This window comes from Astyanax mexicanus, chromosome 22, assembly GCF_023375975.1.
Source record: "Astyanax mexicanus isolate ESR-SI-001 chromosome 22, AstMex3_surface, whole genome shotgun sequence".
In the NCBI taxonomy this organism is placed as follows: domain Eukaryota; kingdom Metazoa; phylum Chordata; class Actinopteri; order Characiformes; family Acestrorhamphidae; genus Astyanax; species Astyanax mexicanus.
Genome location: NC_064429.1, coordinates 36050159 through 36071297, shown reverse-complemented (window position 1 = coordinate 36071297; position 21139 = coordinate 36050159). Strand labels below are relative to the sequence as shown.

The window sequence follows — 21139 nt, the reverse complement described above, 5'->3', positions numbered from 1 at the left end:
AGTTCATAACAATGTAAAGCTCCAGGTTATATGACATGTATTTGTTTATTTATTCTTTTGTATATATACAGCCCTGGAAAAATATATAATATAGTCAAGAGGAAGATGGATGATTACAATCCATCAAACCACCAAACTGAACTGCTTGATTTTTTGCACCAGGAGTAAAGCAGCATAAAGTTATCCAAAAGCAGTGTGTAAGACTGGTGGAGGAGAACATGATGCCAAGATGCATGAAAAAAACTGTAATTAAAAACCAGGGTTGTTCTGCATTCTGCTTTTTTGTTATTTTAGCCGTTTCTCATTTTCTGTAAATAAATGCTCTAAATGACAATATTTTTATTTGGAATTTGGGAGAAATGTCTGTAGTTTATAGAATAAAAAACAACCTTAATTTCACTAAATTTTACTATGGCTGGACGATATGGCAAAAATCTGTATCACAATATATTTTTTTAGTTTTGGTCAATAAATACGATACAATTCCGAAATTGGGGTACATAATCACGCATTGAATATTCAAATACATATTTATGATAGACATTATTTATCATATTTGGACATGCAGAAAAAAAATGCATCAGTAGGTGAAGATTTTGTTATTTTACTACTAAAATACTCTTATTTATTTTTTTTCTGCACATAATCTACAGTTGGGTAAGTGTTTTTTTAAGCACTAATGATATCAATAATATGCTTATTGTCAATAAGATAGAATATCAATATATTGTTCAGCTCTAGTTGCAAAGTGTATAGCAAATATAATTCAGCTTTACTAACTTTTTGCTGTTTAATGGAAAAGGGAAATAGAACACTTATTTTAGTTTACTTTTATTTTCAATCCTGGATGCAGAAAGTGCAAGTTAATAATGTTAATATGTTGGATTATTGTGTATCACATGTATATTGCATAAAAGAAAAGTACTGTATTTAATTTTTTTTACAATATTGTGCAGCTCTAGCATGTACACAGATTAAAGGTACAATAGCATGAATTTTTGTATGAGCATTTAAGATTTTTTTTTTGATGTATAAATAAGGAACGTGTGGCTTTAATGTGGTTTTACACGCCCTGTTATTTTGTCCCTGAGTAAAACACACAATAAAAGATGAGCTCGGCTGTGATTGGCTGGTTGGCTGGTTTACGTCACTGCAGCGGCTCACAGGATCCATGCAGAATAACATCTCTTAGCTTAGCTTAGCATTACGTTGTTTTTAGCACTAAAACAAAAACACTGGTTATTTTTTTTGTATAATCAAGAGTCACTGTTACGTAATAATTTGATTATCACATCATTACATACGTATCTAAAGTGTAGATATATTTGTATGACATTTTATCAGTATGAATGATGTTGACTGTTCTTAATTTGCATAAATCAGCTGTCCGCTACAGTTCACACTGACTGTATTTGAATAGAGGCTGAGAGTGACTCAAGTTTTGTGTTATGATTTTGCTATATATGTTATGAGTATAGATTCTACCTGATGATTATTAATAAATAATATATTTATTATATTATTAAATAATAATCTGATTATTACTGTTAAATAGGTTTGTTATTACCACTTCAGTTATAACTGTACTTTTTTAATATATTAGCACTAACCTGAAACTGTAGCTAAAAATTGTCCTCAATTTTACACTCTAGCCACAAGCTAATATATTAGCTACAACACTTTCACCACAAGCTAATGTATTAGCTACAACACTTTAGCCACAGACTAATATATTAGCTACAGCATTAACCACAAGTTAATATTTTAGCCACAACATGTTAGAAATAAGCTAATATGTTAGACACAACAGGTTAGCCACAAGGTAATGTATTAGCCACAACACTTCAGCCACAAGCTTATATTTTAGCCACAACATGTTAGCAACAAGTAAATATATTAGCCACAACACCTTAGTCACAAGCTAATATATTAGCCACAACACTTTAGCCACATGCTAATATATTAGCCACAACATGTTAGCAACAAGCTAATATATTAGCCACAACATGTTAGCAACAAGTAAATATATTAGCCACAACACCTTAGTCACAAGCTAATATATTAGCCACAACACTTTAGCCACATGCTAATATATTAGCCACAACACCTTAGTCAAAAGCTAATATATTAGCCACAACACCTTAGTCACAACCTAATATAGTAGCTATATATTAACCACAAGCTTCTATACTAATATATTAGCCACAACACATTAGCCACAAGCTAATATATTAGCCACAACATGTTAGCAACAAGTAAATATATTAGCCACAACACCTTAGTCACAAGCTAATATATTAGCCACAACACTTTAGCCACATGCTAATATATTAGCCACAACATGTTAGCAACAAGTTAATATATTAGCCACAACACCTTAGTCAAAAGCTAATATATTAGCCACAACACCTTAGTCACAAGCTAATATATTAGCTACAAGACTTTAGCCACAAGCTAATATATTAGCCACAACACTTTAGCCACAAGCTAATATATTAGCCACAACATGTTATCAACAAGTTAATATATTAGCCACAACACTTTACCCACAAGCTAATATATTAGCCACAACGCATTAACCACAAGTTAATATTTTAGCCACAACATGTTAGCCACAAGCTAATATATTAGCCACAACATGTTAGAAATAAGCTAATATGTTAGCCAAAACACATTAGCCACAAGGTAATGTATTAGCCACAACACTTTAGCCACAAGGTAATATATTAGCCACAACATGTTAACCACAAGCTAATATAATAATATATTAGCCACAACAAGTTAACCACAAGCTAATATATTAGCGACAACACGTTAGCCACAAGCTAAAATATTAGCCTCAACACTTTAGCCACAAGGTCATATATTAGCAACAACATGTTAGCTACAAGCTGATATATTAGCCACAGCATGTTAGACACAAGCTAATATATTAATGTATTGGCTCCAATCTAACAGTCTAGCCATGAGCTAATCTTTTTTTAGCACAAATTATACACTTTAGCCACAAGCTAATATGTTAGCCACAAAACTTTATCCATAAGCTAACAACATAACACTCTAGCCACACGGAAATATATTAGCTATATCCTATTGTTTTAGCTACAAGCTAATATGTTATCCACAACAACAACCTCTGTATATAAGATAATGTATTAGCCACAACGTAACACTTTAGCCACAGTCAAATTTTTTAGCCATAAACTAACTCTCTGCCCATATGCTAATGAATTATCCACAGTCTTACATTGCTCATATATTGGCTACAACCTAGCATTTAGCCAAAAGCTAATATATTAGCCCCACCTGTCACTCTAGCCACAAGCTAAAATATGCTAGCATCCACTACTTTACTTTCATTATCTTTATTTATGTTTTTTTTCTTGCAGGCGCGTGACCCCTCGCCATGCGTGACTGTCGGCTGCACACGCGGGATGCGTGTACGTTCCTTGCATTGATAACGACCCAGATGCACATGCCCAGGGATCCAGCGAGGAGCTGCACTGGCTAACGTTCTTTTATACCTCAGCAACCCCCCTCCCGCCGACAACATGACAACGGACCAGAGCAACATCCAGTCCTCCGCCTGCAAGAGCATCCGGCCGTTCAAGTCCAGCGAGGAGTATCTGTACGCCATGAAGGAGGACCTGGCGGAGTGGCTCCACGGGCTCTACGGCCTGGACATCACCGTGGAAACCTTCATGGAGAGCCTGGAGACGGGCTGCGTGCTCTGTAACCACGCCAACAACGTCAACCGCGCCGCGCGCCCCTTCCAGCCCCATCGCCCGTGGCAGGACGTGGCGTACCAGTCGCGCGGCGCCATGCCCGGCTCCTTCGTGGCGCGCGACAACGTGTCCAACTTCATCGGCTGGTGCCGCAGCGAGCTGCGCGTGAAGGACGTGCTGATGTTCGAGACTAACGACCTGGTGGAGCGCGGCAGCGAGAAGAACTTCGTGCTCTGCCTCCTGGAGGTGGCGCGGAGAGGTGCGCGGTTCGGCGTTCCTGCTCCCGTTCTCGTACAGCTGGAGCAGGAGATCGCCCGCGAGGAGAGCCGCGAGCGGGAGCGGGAGAGGGACCTCAAGGGCGTTGCCGCGGGAACGCCGGGCGTGCCGAACGGCGAGCGCCAGAACGGGCGCGAGAGCGAGAGGTACCAGGAGGAGGAGCCTGAGCTCGCGCCGATCTGGCAGCCGCAAAGGATAGTGTGCGACATGCGCAATCTGGACGAACTGGTAAGGGTGTTTACATTCGATTCACTTCGCTTTGCTTCAGTTCGGGTTTGTTTCGTACGTTCCAGCTACAGTTTAGTTCAGTCTCGTTCAGGTCCTATAGATCAAATGCCTTTAGTTCATTTTAGTTCAGTTCAAATTATTCCAGTTGAGTTCAGGTGAGTTCAGTCTAGTTCAGTTCAGTTCAGTTCATTTTAGTTCAGTTCGGATTATTCCAGTTGAATATAGTTGAGTTCAGTCTTGTTCAGTTTATTTTAGTTCAGTCTCGATTATTCCAGTTGAGTTTTGTTGAATTCAATCTAGTTGAGTTCAGTCTAGTTCAGTTAATTTTAGTTCAGTTCGGATTATTCCAGTTGAATATAGTTGAGTTCAGTCTTGTTCAGTTTATTTTAGTTCAGTCTCGATTATTACAGTTGAGTTTAGTTGAGTTCAGTCTAGTTGAGTTCATTTTAGTTCAGTTAAATTCAGGTTATTACAGTTGAGTTCAGTCTAGTTCAGTAAATTTTAGTTCAGTTTAGAATATTCCAGTTGAGTTAAATTATGTTCAGACTAGATCCGTTCATTTTAGTTCAGCTCAGATTATTCCAGTTGAGCTCAGTTAAATTAAATCTATTTCAGTTCTGATCAGATTATTTCAGTTTAGTTCATGTCAATTCAGAGTGGTTGTGTTTAGTCTCGTTCAGTTCAGTTCAGTTCTGTGGGATTCAAATCCAGTTTACTACAGTTCAGACTATTTCAGCTGAGTTCAGTCTAATTGAGATTATTCTGTATAATTCAGTTTAGTATAGTACAGTTAATCTCGGTTCAGTTCAGTCCAGTTTCGGTTTTGTTTAATTATGTTTAATTCAGATTATTTTAGTTCACTTTAGCTGAACACAGTTTAAATGGGTTCAGTGTGTCGTCCAGTTTGTAAACTGTGTGTGTTTATTTCCTGTGACCTCATGTAAACTTCTTAATTCAGTTCAACGGCTCATTGTGCGTGTGCGAGTGTGTGTGTGTGTGTGTGTGTTGTGTGTGTGAGTGTGTGTTGTGTGTGTGAGTGTGTGTTGTGTGTGTGTGTTGTGTGTGTGTGTGTGTGTGTGTGTGTGTGTGTGTTGTAATAGCGTCTCCAGGTACCCTCAGCTTGTCAGATCTTGGTGTTTACTCTCAGTGCTGAAGGTCAGATCAGCACTGATGTGATGAGGGTGAGGGTCAGACAGTAAACTGGTTTATTCCTAGTGCTGACCTGCGTTTACACTGCAGCTCAAATCAGATCCTGGATCAGTTTAGTTTGCTCTGCATAAGCAAAGTTCAAAACTCCTGTAGTAGAATTGTTAAAATCCCATGTGCAGAATTTATTTTAAGTTCAGCCTGTTTAATTTTATTTTAATCTAGTTTAATTTCATTCAGTTCATTCTAGTCCAGTTCAGATCAGTCTCTTAAATTTCAGTTTAGTCTAGTCCAGTTCAGTTCAGTCTATTTAATTTTAGATCACAATTCATTTCTGTTTGATTCACTCTGTTTAAATTCAGTTCAGTCTAGTTTATTTTTTATTTAGTTCAGACTAGTCAAATTCAGTCCAGTTCAGTATAATACATTTCAGATCAGTTGAATTAATTTCTGTTCAGCTCAGTCTGTTTAAATTCAGATCAGTCAAATTCATTTCATTCATCCACTTAGAAATGTTATTTTACTATATATATTTCAGTTCAGTTTAGTATAGTTCAGTTTGCTTTTAAATATACTGTAGTTCAGTTCAGTTTATTATAGTTTAATTCAGTTTTAATTTAGTTTTAGAGGAAAGGAAACATAACCACACAGCATGTTCTAAAAATAATATTTCACACTTCTACTCTTTAGTGATCAAACTCCTGCATCCAGACTGCAATTAAAAAACAGGAGGATCAGGGAGTTTTTAGGCTTGTTTTCTCAGTCACATGACATCACAGCATTCAGTAGCTCCTCCATTTCCACTCTCTGTTGTGTTTTTTTAACGTGGATCTCTGTGAAAACGCTCACCCAAAGTGTAATTACGGTGCGCGGCAGTGGACAAATATCTATTTTATTAAAGGCGAGGAGATGAAACTCAGAGATGTGCGTCCGGACGAGACTAAAATTACCGGAGGAGCACGGAGTTCAGAGAAACACAGTAAATAATTCAGCCTGTAATTTTCTCAGAGGACGTCTGAGAAAAACATGCACATGATTGTTCTGGACGGGAATAAAATCACAGAGGATAAAAAAAACCCATAAAAGAGAAAACTACCCCAGAAACTCCTGAAAAACTAATCCTATCCACAATTTTGAAATTTAAATTTTAGGGCAAATCTATACTTTCTGTTAATCAGTCAATCAATCAATCAACTATTTTCTCTCTGGAAAACATTGTTGCCAAGCATTTAAAGCATCAAACGGATTGAAAACATTTATTAAGAAATTAGAAACAAAAAGGAATAAAATAATAAAAATAAATAAGTAAAAGAAATACTAATTTAATATACGTTGATAAAATATATATGTTAAATATACATTTCTAAAAAAACATAAAAAATAACACATATTAAAAAAATAAATTTATAAAGTGTAAAATAAATCAAAAGACAATATTAAAAGTAAAGTAAAATGATAAGAATGATAAGAAATGATGCTACCACTTTAAAATACGTAAGACTACCTTTATAAAGGTTTTTAAAAGTGTTTATTAATTTGCAAATACTTTAAATCGCATTAATCAGCAGTTAATAAGATATATAACAATACATAAATATAAATGGCAACAGTGAGCTGAAAATTTGCAAAATAGTGATTCCCCCCTCAGATATTTCTAGATACTGATCTTATGTCGTGTTTTCCATCAATCAGCATTAAACCTGTCATACTAATATATTTGTATATATGTTTAACTATTTACTATAAATTAAATGATTACGTTGAATTAAATGGCTAAGCAAACAATGGATCACTGTTGCCTTTTCAACTGATTTGTTGGAACTGCTTATCAATGGTTTTTAATCTAATTAATAAACAACTTATAGTCTTATTTTAAAGTGGTACCGAAATGCTAAAATGAATAATAATGAACTAAAAAAATGAAAATATAAAACATAAAAAAAAAAAATAATAATAATAATTAATAATATTCAATGTTTCCCGAATCTGGAGAAATACCTGTCTGATTGGTGTAAAAATTGGTGGACAGGTTTGCAGTTGAAACACGAGAAGATGAGTAAGAGCACATTCCACTGGAACCAGTTTAAGTATGTAAAATATCCAAATTATTATTATTATTGTTGAGGTTACTTGAGGTTGAATCAGCTGTGTGTATATTCCGTGACTCAGCATGATTATATATTACAGTATGTATTGGGATCAGATGATTCCTGAGCTGTGGGGATTTTTACAGTGCTGGTTTACAGTTATATAACCTCCCTCTCCGGCTGATTTAGAGGATTGTAAAGCTTTACGGCTTCACTGCAGAACCGAACAGCCTCATGATCTGCAGTTACATTAAAAACACATCATGACTCGGCGGTTTGAAGCCTTCAGTCGCTGTGATTTCCGGGTTCATCTGGCTTTTTTTAGAGCTCAGTGTTCAGTAATCAGTGTTCTGTAGAGGGGAATAAGAGCCGTGTGTTTGAGATGCCGTTTCATTGCCCAGAATGTGAGAACAGAGCCGTGGATTTGGTTCAGCAGGAGTTTATATAATCCCAGGGACTGTGGTGGAGTGGAGGAGTGGTGGAGTATCCAGCTATTGCTCAGCATTCTCTAGCTGGAGAACAACTATGTGAATGAAAGACCTCCAAATACAAATACTTATTAATAGTGCTCGGCGATTATGGCCTAAAAAATAATCTTAGATTTTCTTTTCACTAAAAATCAGATTTTTAATATGAAATAATTTTCAACAGATGACAAAGAAATGGTTCAAAACAAGGTTTACCTGCAAAAAACACTCTAGGATTCTTCCTCACCTCATTGATCATTCTGCATGTGCTGTGCTCTTGCAGTCATCTTTACAGGACTTTACCATGCCTAGGGAGAGTAGCGACAGTGCTAAACTTTCTCCATTTGTTCAACCCTTTCCAGCTTCATGCAAGTCAACAACTCCTGAACGTAGGTCTATCTAAAATCTGTTCGGTCTTCAGATGCTTTGGTTTGAGTCGACTCATTGAGTGAATCAATAATTTAAAACATTGTTTTCAAGCCAATGAGCTCATATCACACACTGACCTTGTATCTATACAGCGGCAGAGAAACTCACGCACTGACGGACGCTGAATTATACTTCAGAACGCTCGAGAAATAACACACTAAACGAGTCACAGAAGAAACTTTGAAGGAGAGATATTTGTTTTCCTCCATTAATCACGGATCCTCACCGGAGATTGATGACGCTGCAGTTTTTAGAAACAGTAGATTTTATTTCTAGCTAAATACAGGCTTTATTTAGGGGGTTTGTGTGGAAAGTCCTGGAACGTTTTTTGCTGGAAGAATGTTTAGAAAATATGCGTGGGTTGGTCTGTGGGAGGCACTGGTAACCAAGATAAGATGGATAAACACTTCAGAAATGAGTAGCGTTTTTTGTATATATTTTAGATTAAAAAGATAAAATGTCTGTATGTAAAATCACGATAACTCTATTTTATAATCGCATTTAATCGTCAAAATCGTAATAAATCTGGAGACCAGGCAAAAGTCTGGTGGAGACGTTCCTGGGAAACAGACTTTCCATGCTTTGTGTGGTCGAGCAATATCTTATTGAAAAATGCCGTGTGGATGTTTCCTAGATCATTAACCGCTCTAGCAGTTCACAGGCAATTCGTCGCTCTCCAGCTAAGTAGGATTGGAGTTCTTTCTCACCACAAAATCTTGAAGTTGAACCCGACCATCCATTGTTGGTTCCCAAACATAACCTGGATTAATCGCTAATGACAAATCGCCCTCTATCAAAGTCTATAATCTAAGCAAAATGTCTTCAAATGCAAAAGCAGTCAGTGATCTCTCACCAGGAGGTGAACTACTCAAAAGTGCTGGTGCTGGTGGCAAGTTCCCAAACAGTTTGGTGCGTTTCTACCGCAAAATTATTTTTGGAAAGGTGGAGAGTCCAGCTACTACTCGGTTCTCCAGCTGCAGAAGAACAGCAGTGTGTAACTGGAGGCCTCCTAATATTTACCCCCAAATCTTTGAAGAGCTGCTTTCGCTCTGCTGGTGTAAGCAGTGTGTCTGCCAGGCTCAGAGTGTGTACAGGTCAACAGGAACTTACCGCTGTTTCCCAGACCAGCCCTGAGCTTCTGCATCTATAACATCCACAACATTCATAACATCATCTTTCTGACCGAATTACAGCTGATAAAATACTGCATTAACACTCCACAGCAGCTCATAGCCAACAAAACTACAGTAAAGTGATTAAAAATATCCTTACATAGTAAGATCTTTCCCTTAGAATCGCATTTTTTGGCATAATTTGGTCATTTTGTTTGTTATTTTATTCATTATTTTTATTAAATTAGATATGACATGACTCTATGGATTATATAACTATATAACTATATAATGTTCTGTTTGCTGTATGAACAATAGGTATGCTGGGCCAAAACAATGCCCAGATGCTGTTTTACAAGCCCATTTACAATTTAATTAAGCTATTCCACCTTAAATGGCTCCACACATAGGGCTGGACTATATGACCTGAATTTATATCTTATGTTTATATTTCTTTATTTTGTTTGATACAGTTTTATTCTGATATCAATATAAAGAGTATAAAAGCTATATGTAATTTATGTGCTATATGCAATCACGCACTGACAGGCTTGGGTGAAATGGTAAAAATTATATAATGAAATTAATAGATATTTTCATGATATACCGTCTTTATTGCAATATTTTGCCATGCAGACAAAGAGCACGTCAATAACTGCTATTCAAACACTTTTTTTTCATGTGCGGTTCGATGTGCACGAAAGACATGTACTAATTATCTTAATTAATCATGGGTGTGTTTTGTTTTGGGAGTGTCACTTGCTCACTATTCCCTTTAAGAGTCAGGTGAGCTCTGACTTTGGTGGATTGCTATTGTAACGGTGCAGCTACCTGGATGTGTTCAACAAACGCTTTTCAGCAGAGGAAACTGAGCTGCTGGTTCATTGGGTTTGTGCTGTTAAATGTCTATGTATTTGTAACAAGCGAAGATGCACCTTTGTTAAAACCTGTGTTACCGAGATAGCGATGAACGTCTGACTGTTGGCGTCTGTCTAGGTTGTATTCAGTCAGTGGAGCTCCTGTGTTTTCTGTTACCAAGATAAACAAGCAAAACTCCAGAAATGTACCTGAACACACCTCATTTCCAGAACACCACGCCCATCAGTGTAGATATATTCAGAAGCTCTGCTGCTGTTTAAACCAGGCAGGAGGAAGGAGTGAATATAGTGAATATTATGGGATTGCTCTCCACCCAGCAGCACTGTGTCTAGCACCTTTATGTATATTTATATATATACAGTATATATAGTGGTGAGGTGTGTTCTCAGGTGCGCTCGGCGCCGCAGATGAAGAACAGAGTGCATGCTGGGACAGTGAGGAGGCTCTGAGGTAATTTGCCTGTTGCTCTGGCTCTGTCCCATTTCCTGACTTCCCCTGCCAACCCTCACCTCCCTCAGCGGGGCGGCGCCGCCCCCACCTGCCTCACCCTGCCAGCATCAGCAGAACTGCTTCACTGAGAGAGAAAGCGTGTGTGTGTGTGTGTGTGTGTGTGTGTGTGTGTTTGTGTGTGTACTTTTGGCGATATAAAAAAACACTAAAAAAAATACTTCAGTAATTTCCAGACTATACTACTGCAACAAAATAAAAATTTAATTTTATAAAAAAATATAATTTCCATGCTTTTAGTATAAATCAATGAACCTTTGTCTCTAATGTAAACAACAATACGGAAACTAAAACACATTTGAATTTGTATTTTAAATATATTGGACATAAATGTACCTGACTTTTTATGATTTTATGAACTTTTGAGGAATTTTAAGAATCTGATCTTAAATTTTAAGATTGAAAAAAATCATGTCCTAATTTTTAAATAAAAAAAATTCAGATCCCAAATTTTAAGATTTTAAAAATTCAGATACCAAATTTTAAGATTTTAAAAATTCAGATACCAAATTTTAAGATTTTAAAAATTCAGATACCAAATTTTAAGATTTTAAAAATTCAGATACCAAATTTTAAGATTTAAAAATGTAAGATCCCAAATGTTTTACATTTTTAAAAAATCAGATCCCATTTTTTTTACATTTTAAAAAAGCAGATCCCAAATTTTATTATTTAAAAAAATGTAAAATTCAGATCCCAATTTGTAAGATAAAAAAAATATCTTAAATTTTAAGATTTCATTCAAAAATTCAAATCTATTTGATTCGACACTCACTTTTAGGCCAGAAGTGTGACATTTAATGGAATTTAAGGGAAGAGAATTTGCTTAAGAAGTTATTTTAAAAAGTATGTTTTTTAAACCACAAATCTTATTGTTAAAATTAAGCTTAAGAAATACTTCATCAAATATTTCATAAAATTTTAAAGTCAGGTACATTTATTTCAGATATAGAAAAGGCAGATATAAATACTTATATCAGCTGTTAAGCTTCGTACAATGGTAATTTACCAAGACTTTGTATAAAACATAATTAATAATAAAAATCATGACAAAAAATCGACCACATTAAGTAGGTGTAGAACATTTAGTGCGTGCATATAACAAAATACGCAAACATAAACAATTATACAAAAAATAGTAAATGCATTAGCTATATAAATGCACAATATGGTGTTTTAAGGACTATTTTAAAGAATTTTGCTACTTTTACTACCGTATGGATTTTTTCAAATAATTTTAGAAATGAAGGCAGTGTTACTGTATATGGTGAGATTTGGAACATGCCTGCTTCTTCAGGGTCTGAACTCTGGTATCAGATTCCCTCTAAAACACTTGTGTTGTACTGGGCAGACTGGCCTCAGGCGGCTGTGGGGACGGTGGGACGGTGGGATGATGGGTCCAGTGGGTGCAGCAGAGCAACTGTTGCTGTGGAGCAGCTGAGGAGTAATTACTGAAACTCTAGAGCAGGACAGAGACCGAGGGGCTTTTAGAGGTCAAAACAGAGGTTAAACACACCCTGTCATAAAATACACTTTAAAAAATGTTTTTTTACATTTTGACCTGGTGAGGTGGTGAAATGTGTCACACTTCAGAATAACAACTTATAATTTTTAAACATTGAGATCCCAAATTTTAATATTACAAAATATCTGATCCCAATTTATAAGATAAAATATTTCAGATCCTAAATTGTATAAGAAAAAAACACTGGCTTCTAAATTTAAGGTTAAGGTTAAAAAATTAATCTCTTAAATTTTAAGATTTAAAAAAACAGCTCTGAATTTCTAAATTACAAAAGATTCAGATCCCAAATTTTAAGATTTAAAATATTAAGATCCTAAGATTTAAGATTGAAAAAAATCTGATCCTAAATTTTAAGATGTAAAAAATTAGCTCTTACATTATAAGATAAAAAAATCAGATTCCAGATTTGAAAATGTAAAAAATAGCTCTTAAATTCTAAAATGAAAAAATTCAGATTCCAAATTTTATCATTTAAAATATTCAGATCCTAGGTTTTGAGATTTAAAAAAGTCTGATCCTGAATTTTAGGATAAAAAAGTCAGCTCCAACATGATAAAATAAAAAAATCTGATTCCAGATTTAAACATTTAAAAAATCAGATTCCAGATTTGAAGACTAAAAAAATTAGCTCTTAGTTTCTAAAATTAATTTAATACATTTTAACATTTAAAAAAATGAATTCCTAAATTGTAAGATATAAAAAAGTCAACTTCTCAATTTTAACATTTCAAAATAAAAACAAAAAATTGTCTGAAATAACATAAAGATGCAGAACTTTCAGACAGTTCAGAAATCAATATTTGGTAGAATAATCCTGATAGTTTTTAATCAAAATTTTTTTCATGCATCTTGGCATCATGTTCTCCTCCACCAGTCTTACACACTGCTTTTGGATAACTTTATGCTGCTTTACTCCTGGTGCAAAAATTCAAGCAGTTCAGTTTGGTGGTTTGATGGTTTGTGATCATCCATCTTCCTCTTGATTATATTCCAGAGGTTTTTAATTTGGTAAAATCAAAGAAACTCATCGTTTTTAAGTGCTCGCTTATTTTTTTACAGAGCTGTATGTTGTAGTCAGTGATCGGGTCTGGATTCAGAGTGTCTAATATAGAATGTGGGCCAACAGAGCAACAGCTGACCAGTAATAGCCACAGTCTGGTACCCCAGGGTGTTCTGGGTAATTCAGTGTGTGAAGTTATCAGTATTAGTCTCTCTCTCTCTCTCTCTCTCTCTCTCTGGGATTACGGTACTGCTGTCTCTGTAATTATGGGCTGTATTATAATAGGTGGAGTAAAGAGCAGCTGCAGGGTGTGATCAGTCGCTCAGCTGATCCAGGATAAACCCAGATCTACCTTAAAGAACAGTTCGGCCGGAAAATCAAAGTATATTTTACCTCCACTTTTTACACCAGTTAGAATAGAAGAATAGGTTTTATTTTCTATAGAAAACATGTTCATGAAGTTCTTTACTCTAAATCACTCTCACATAAAGATAAAGATCTCACCAGCTCTGTTCTTACCAGTTTCCGTTTCTTTCAGAATGAGCCGTTTAAGGGCTCTGACACTTTTATGCTAATAAAGTAAGCTTTTGATGGCACCGCCCCAACAGCTAAATGGCAAAACACAAACAAGCTAGTTCATGCTTGAATAACTCATTATTTAAAAGTTCTTACATCTCCCTCGTCTGCTGACCTACAACGGACAGTAGGTACAGATCCCTCCCTCAGAAGAAGTCTGCTGGTTATACCTGCTACCTGATACCTGTACTGAAGATCTAGTGGGTGGAGCTCTGATAGGGGGATGAGTCAAGACAAAAGAAATTTAAAAGCAATGCAAAAAGTGAATTTTGCAAAATGTGAGTTTTGTTGAGACAGTCTTCATTCTTTTTTGTTTGTGGTTTTGAACTGCTGACCTGCCACGGACAGTAGGTACAGATCCCTCCCTCAGAAGAAGTCTGCTGGCTAAACCTGCTGTGTACTGTCTGAGGTTCTCAATTAGCAGACTAAAATAGTGTTTATTCATCTAGACGATCTAGTGTGTGGGGCTCTTGTGAGGGATGAGTCAAGACCTAAGTGGAAATACAAAAGCAGTGGAAAAAATAAATTTGGCAAAAAGTGAGTTTTTTTGAGAGTCTTCAATTGTTTGTGGTTTTGAACTGCTGAACTGCCATGGACAGTAGGTACAGATCCCTCCCTCAGAAGAAGTCTGCTGGCTAAACCTGGTGTGTACTCTCTGTCTGAGGTTCTCAACCAGTAGACTAAAATAGTGTTTCTTCAACTAGAAGATGTAGTGAGTGGAGCTCTGAAGGGGGTGAGTCTAGAACCCAAGTGGAAATACAAAAGCAATGCAAAAAGTTAGTTTTGCAAAAAGTGAGTTTTGTTGAGACAGTCTTCATTATCAGTTTGTGGTTTTAAAGTTTTAGCTAAAATTTACCTTGCAAAATTTAACCAACACTTGTAGCAATCACCTAGCAACAACTTGAGACCTTGACCGTAGCAACCACCTTGCAGTTCCCGCGTCATCATCATCATCATCACAATGTGATGATTAGGCAGTTAATCTGTGCAGCAGGGGAAAAAAGTGGGAAAAATTATGTAAACATGCAAAAAATTATGTTTGCGTTTCATTTGGTTTGGTTTCAGCCAAGAGGTTTAACTTTATTTTTCAACAATCTTGCGTAGAGAGAGTGCATATCTTTGCTGTCTCAAAATATCTTGTTGAATGGACCAATGGAAATTCTTTACAATCACCTGAAATAAAGAAAAAAAAAACATTTTACATTGATAAAAAAAGCTGCATTTTTTTATCGTTTTTTGTCCTATAAAGTTGCTGTTTTGAAGCTACTTAAAATAAAAAGTGAATGCAAGCAATGCTTAGAAACACCACAGCAACCACCTAGGATACCATAGCAACACCACGACAACCACCTAGCAACATCACAGAAACAAGTGTTAATGAATGTAAGCGTAATTGTGAATATTCTTACTTTTAGATTTCAGACTTCCAGCATGGATCAGTTTTTTTAAATATTAATATATATTTATAGTTCTAATTAGGGGTGGGCAATATTATATCATATGCAATATATTGTGACACAGAAATATCATGATATTAAAAATCCATATCGTGATAATAGGGCTGTTCTGTCTTAAAAGTAGTCTATTATTTACTGTGAAGCTTTAGGTGTATTTATTGTAGAATTGTTTTAGTTTGCAGTTTATATGATGCACTAAATATTCTGCAATATTATTTGCTGCATTATATTATTTTATGCTATATTATTTATTTTGCCACATTATGATTATGCTGTTATACTATTATACTATATTCCAGAAATTAATTAATTATTTTAGTTTTCCTATATCGCCAAGTATATCGTTATCGCAAAAATACCCTGAAATATCGTGATATTATTTTAGAACCATATCGCCCACCCCTAATTCTAATGGTATTGTGATCCTCTGCTGTGGGTTTTTCAGTGCATTATGGGTCAGAACTCGGTGTTATCTCAGTGTTTGGCTGCTGATGCCGCTCTGTCAGTATCAGTGGGTGGGGCTGGTGCGGTATTGGACTGGTTAAAGTCGTAAATTTAAGAGTTCTCCAGTTTCCCTCCAGTTTGTTCTGGAGCCGAAGCTTCCGCTTCATTAAATATTAAAGCCGGTCCTAATGGACCTTTCAGGTTCAGGAAAAACTGGAGACTCAGATCAGGTGTAGTCTACAGATTACACACACACACACACACACACACACAGACATATTTAGATTCACATGTAATGATATCTGATTATAGCTTGCAGTCATATAGAAAAATTGGGACACCGAATTTAACATATTTAAACAATACTATTGAAGGATTGTTCCAGATATAATATGTCTCTAGTATATATATATATATATATATATATATATATGTAAAATGGCAAATGAGAACAGTGTGTATTTTTCTTTTGATAAAAACAGTAAAAAAATAGAACTCTGATGTGATAATTAGTGGTGGGTGATATGGCTCCATATTTCAGGGTATAATATCGTTTACGTTTCTTGAACAGTAGAGACAGTTACTCCAACAAAAGCAGGATAAACCCTTTTTAAAACCCTCAATTTCAGAATAAACAATAGTAGAATGAGCAGGTCTCCTTATACATTGGCCATATTCTTTATAAGGGGTGTGTTTATGCCTGGATACATTGATCTGATTCAAGTGCTTCAACTTTGTAACATCCGAATCAATTAGAATACATTATAATGATGCTAATCAATGAAGTTGTTTTGTCTATTTCCTTATAATCAATGTTAATGATCATATTTTAAATGGAAAGTCCATCAAGCTTTTAAAATGAGTTAATGATGGTCAGGATGTTGGATGGTCAGCACCCCACCTTATCCCATTCTGTGCTACTAGTTTTTTCTTTTTTTTTCATTTTGTGTATTATCTTTCACGTCTTTTTTACATCTTTTATCTCTATGTTACATCTTTACAAATTTGCACTGATAAATTATTATTATATAACTGCATTATTGCACTATAACCTAAAACAATAAAAAAAAACTTTTATAAAACTATTATACTTGTATACTTTATATATTTTATTGTGTCTTTATTTGCAAGCATGAAACATCTGGCTCGTGAGGTTGTTGAACTATAATGAACGATAATGGAAAAAAAAAAAAAATAAATAAAATGCTTCTCTGGTGAGCTTTAGTTTACATTCCTCCCCCTGTCTCTCTCTCTCTTTAGAGCTCGGCGTGACTTTAGTTTCTGCTCGTTCTCGCTTTTCCGCCTGTTCTTGAGCTCCCTATCTCCTTATAAGGGTGTTTTTTTCCTGCTTTGAGATCAGCTGTTCTGCAATGGGGTTCAACAACCCTCTGGGCTGGAGAGCTACTAGTCTGTAGCACTCCATCCCATTACACTTCATTTTACAAAACAATTCTCTACATGCTGAGCATCTGGCATCTACACAGGCGTTACACACTACTTCTGTATGTGTAGCTCAGTAAATATATATTACCCATATCAGTCTCAGTTTTATAATATTTTTATGGTTCATTATAATCTTTATCTTCCTTCTGAATATCATTAAAATCACACACTTCCTATTTTGTGAAGAGGAGTGTATGTGCAGTGTGTATCAGGAAGGGAAGAACTGTGTGTGTGTGTGTGTGGAGGTGTGGAAGTGTGTGTTGCTGTGTTTGGTTATCCTGGATACAGTAAAGCTTGGGTAATACTCAGGCGCTCCCACACCTGCCTCCCAGTCTTTACTCATCACTGCTGGGATTTTCCAGTGCTGGCCGGAGTAAAGAACAGAAACACACTTTAATACTGTTTCCAAACATTATTACGTCATCAAGATACGTCTTTTTTACTTGTTTGCTTGTATTTTTTTGCCGTAATCTGGCTGATTTAAACTGAGTGCATGCGCAGAACTTCACCCAGAATAATAGTAACCAATCCATATATATTGCAGCAGCATGTAGACGAGCATTATCCTGCTGAAATAGTGAAAATTAAAGAGTAGGGATTGAAGAAGTGCACAGGCTAGAATGAAAGCATAAATCATTCACACATATATAGGGACTAATCCAGCATCACTACAGCAGTGTTAGCACACCAGCTACAGGCTAGTCCACATATATAAAAAATATATGATATTGGGATAAATATAAATATGTTTTAAAATACATTTTTTATATTTAGTTGTTATTCTATATATATATATATATATATACTGCAATATTAAACATACATAAAGTTTTCGCCAATGAAGATTAACAAAGCCTGTCATGACATTAATAAAACAATCTGTGCATCAGTGATTGGAGTAAAATAAATGGAATTAGGTAAGATACTGGTGCTGAAACGATATATTGTGCAGGTCTAATATACAGCTCTGGAAAATTTAAAATTAAAAACCTCTGGAATATAATCAAGAGGAAGATGGATGATCACAAACCATCAAACCACCAAACTGAACTGCTTGAATTTTTACACCAGGAGTAAAGCAGCATAAAGTTATCCAAAAGCAGTGTGTAAGACTGGTGGAGGAGGAGAACATGATGCCAAGATGCATGAAAACTGTGATTAAAAACCAGGATTATTCCACCAAATATTGATTATTTCTGAACTCTTAAAACTTTATGAATATGAACTTGTTTTCTTTGCATTATTTGAGGTCTGAAAGCTCTGCATCTTTTTTTTTTATTATTTCAGTCATTTCTCATTTTCTGTAAATAAATGCTCTAAATGACAATATTTTTATTTGTAATTTGGGAGAAATGTTGTTTGTAGTTTATAGAATAAAACAACAATGTTCATTTTACTCAAACATAAACCTATAAATAGCAAAATCAACAGGGCAGGGCCTCGTACAGAACTCCTGCTTTTATTTATTATTGTGTTTAGTTGCCTTTGGCTGTTCGCCATTTTATATTGTGTCCTAAAATAACTCCACACACACACACACACACACACACACACATTCATTTCATACACACCGTCAGACTCGTCCCTTTGATTCTCGCCAGTCCGCACCAATAAACACCAACCAACACATATGATCAAATCAGGCTTCTCTCTCTCTCTCTCTCTCTCTCTTTCCCTCTCTCCCTCTCTCTCTTTCTCTCTCTCTCTCTCTTTCCCTCTCTCCCTCTCTCTCTCTCTCTCTCTCTTTCCCTCTCTCCCTCTCTCTCTCTCTCTCTCTCTCTCTCTCTCTCTCTCTCTCTCTTTCCCTCTCTCCCTCTCTCTCTCTCTCTCTCTCTTTCACTCTCTCTCTTTCCTTCTCTCTCTCTCTCTCTCTTTCCCTCTCTCTCTCTCTCTCTCTCTCTCTCTCTCTCTCTCTTTCTCTCCGTCTCTGTCTCTTGCCCTCAGGTTGTGATGTTCTGCTTCAGTGTTTTGTCCATAAATGCACAACCTTCCCTCTTCACACACACACACACACACACACACACACACACACACACACACACACTCACACACACACACTCATTACATTCACACTGCCTTAACTCGCATATTCTGCTCTGCTGTGCCCTTGTTGTCACCCCTACACTTCATCACACACACACACACACACACACACAGACACACCCTTACCCGCATCTCTGTGAGGAGATAAGGGTGGAGAGAAGAACTGAAGCTGCTTTGTTGCCTGTAGGTCTCCGAGGACACACCATCATCATCATCATCATCATCTTTCATCTTTATCATCTTCTGGTCCCTGTGTGTGTGTGTGTGTGTGTGTGTGTGTGTGTGTGTGTGTGTGCATGTGCTTTCAAATACCTTATGCACAGTAAAATAACCATGCTAAGTAAACATGCTAACACTGCTATAACGATGTTGGATAAGGCTGGAAGCCGGTGTTCTCCATTCTTGTGTTTTGGAAAGTTTAGCATGTGGTAAATTCAACAACATCATTTTCTCCCAAATTTACACAGCCAATTACCCAACCTACTCACTAGGACTCCCCCTATCACTAGTGATGTCCCAACACACCAGGAGGGTGAAGACTAGCACATGTCTCCTCTGATACATGTGAAGTCAGCCACCGCTTCTTTTTTCGAGCTGATGTTGCTTAGCCGAGCAGCATCACAGCGCTAACCCTTGGAGGAAAGCACAGCGACTCGGTTCTGATACATCAGCTCACAGACGCCCTGTGCTGCAGACATCACCCTACGAGCGATGTGGGGAGAGAGCGCCATCTACCCACCCGGAGGAAGCAGGGCCAATTGTGCTCCCTCTGAGCGCCGGCAGCTTGATGGCAAAGCTGCATGAGCGGGATTCGAACCGCCGCCGTGTTTTTTTTAAGTCCCTGTACTTGTGTTTTCTACCTATGTGAGCACACATGTGTTTCCTTGCATGTTTGAGCGCGTTCCCTGCATCTGTGTGCACCAGGGCGCCTTCACATTTTGTACGCTGCTCTGCATGCCCTCCGCTATCTCTGTGTTTGTCACATGTTTGCGTTTCTCACATAAAGTATCGAAAATATAAGAACAGAATTTTTTTCTGACTTTACGGTACTCGGTAGTACTGAGGCATTTTGGTCGGTCCCATTTTGGTATTGAATTTCGATTCCCAGCCCTACTAAAAAGACACGGTGCACTTCCACGTCCTGATTTAGCAACACAGCTAATGAATAAAGAAAGTGTATCTGGTCTAACAGGTCGGTGCAGGATGATCATTATTATTCCCTGCAGTGGAGAAGAAGCCTCTCTCTGAGACTGAGAGTGAATATTTCAGAGGTCAAAAGGTCACGTCCTTCCCACATGTACAAACTTTCGCTCAAGCCTCAGCATGCAGAGTGTGTTCTCTGAGCATGGAAACACAAACACACACACACACACACATGCAGGTCCTGCTGTGTGGAGTAACCGTTGGGGAGAAGGTGGGAGGTGCAGGTTTATATCAGCAATGTCTGAGAAAAACCCTCGTATCTCCAGAAAAGATCAGGGAGGCGGAGTCACACACTTTCCATCACCCCCAGTCTGCAGTGTCATTAGCTACAGTCTGACAGAGATGTGCTTTATTATATTGTATTGTATTAGGGCTGCAGCTATCGATTATTTTTGTAATCGGGTACTCTACTGAAAAATCGATTCGATTAATCGAGTAATCGGATATTTTTTTTTTTGTATAATAATAATAATAATGAATGACCAATTGGTTTCCTTTTTTAGATAAGTTATATTTTTAAATTCACAACATTTCCAAATTGCAAATACAAATATATAAAACACAATAAATAAATACCACAATGAAAAAATAC

The 21139-nt window shown here is 36.6% G+C and overlaps 1 protein-coding gene across 1 annotated transcript in view; it reads left to right on the top strand.

The window, feature by feature from the left end:
• gas2l1 (growth arrest-specific 2 like 1) overlaps window positions 1-21139 on the top strand; it is a 69920-nt gene that overhangs the window by 621 nt on the left and 48160 nt on the right. The window contains exon 2 of the mRNA XM_007228771.4: window positions 3390-4229. Within this exon, the coding sequence (XP_007228833.3) occupies window positions 3552-4229 (678 nt within the window). The 5' untranslated portion in view covers window positions 3390-3551. The remainder of the gene's footprint in view (window positions 1-3389; window positions 4230-21139) is intronic.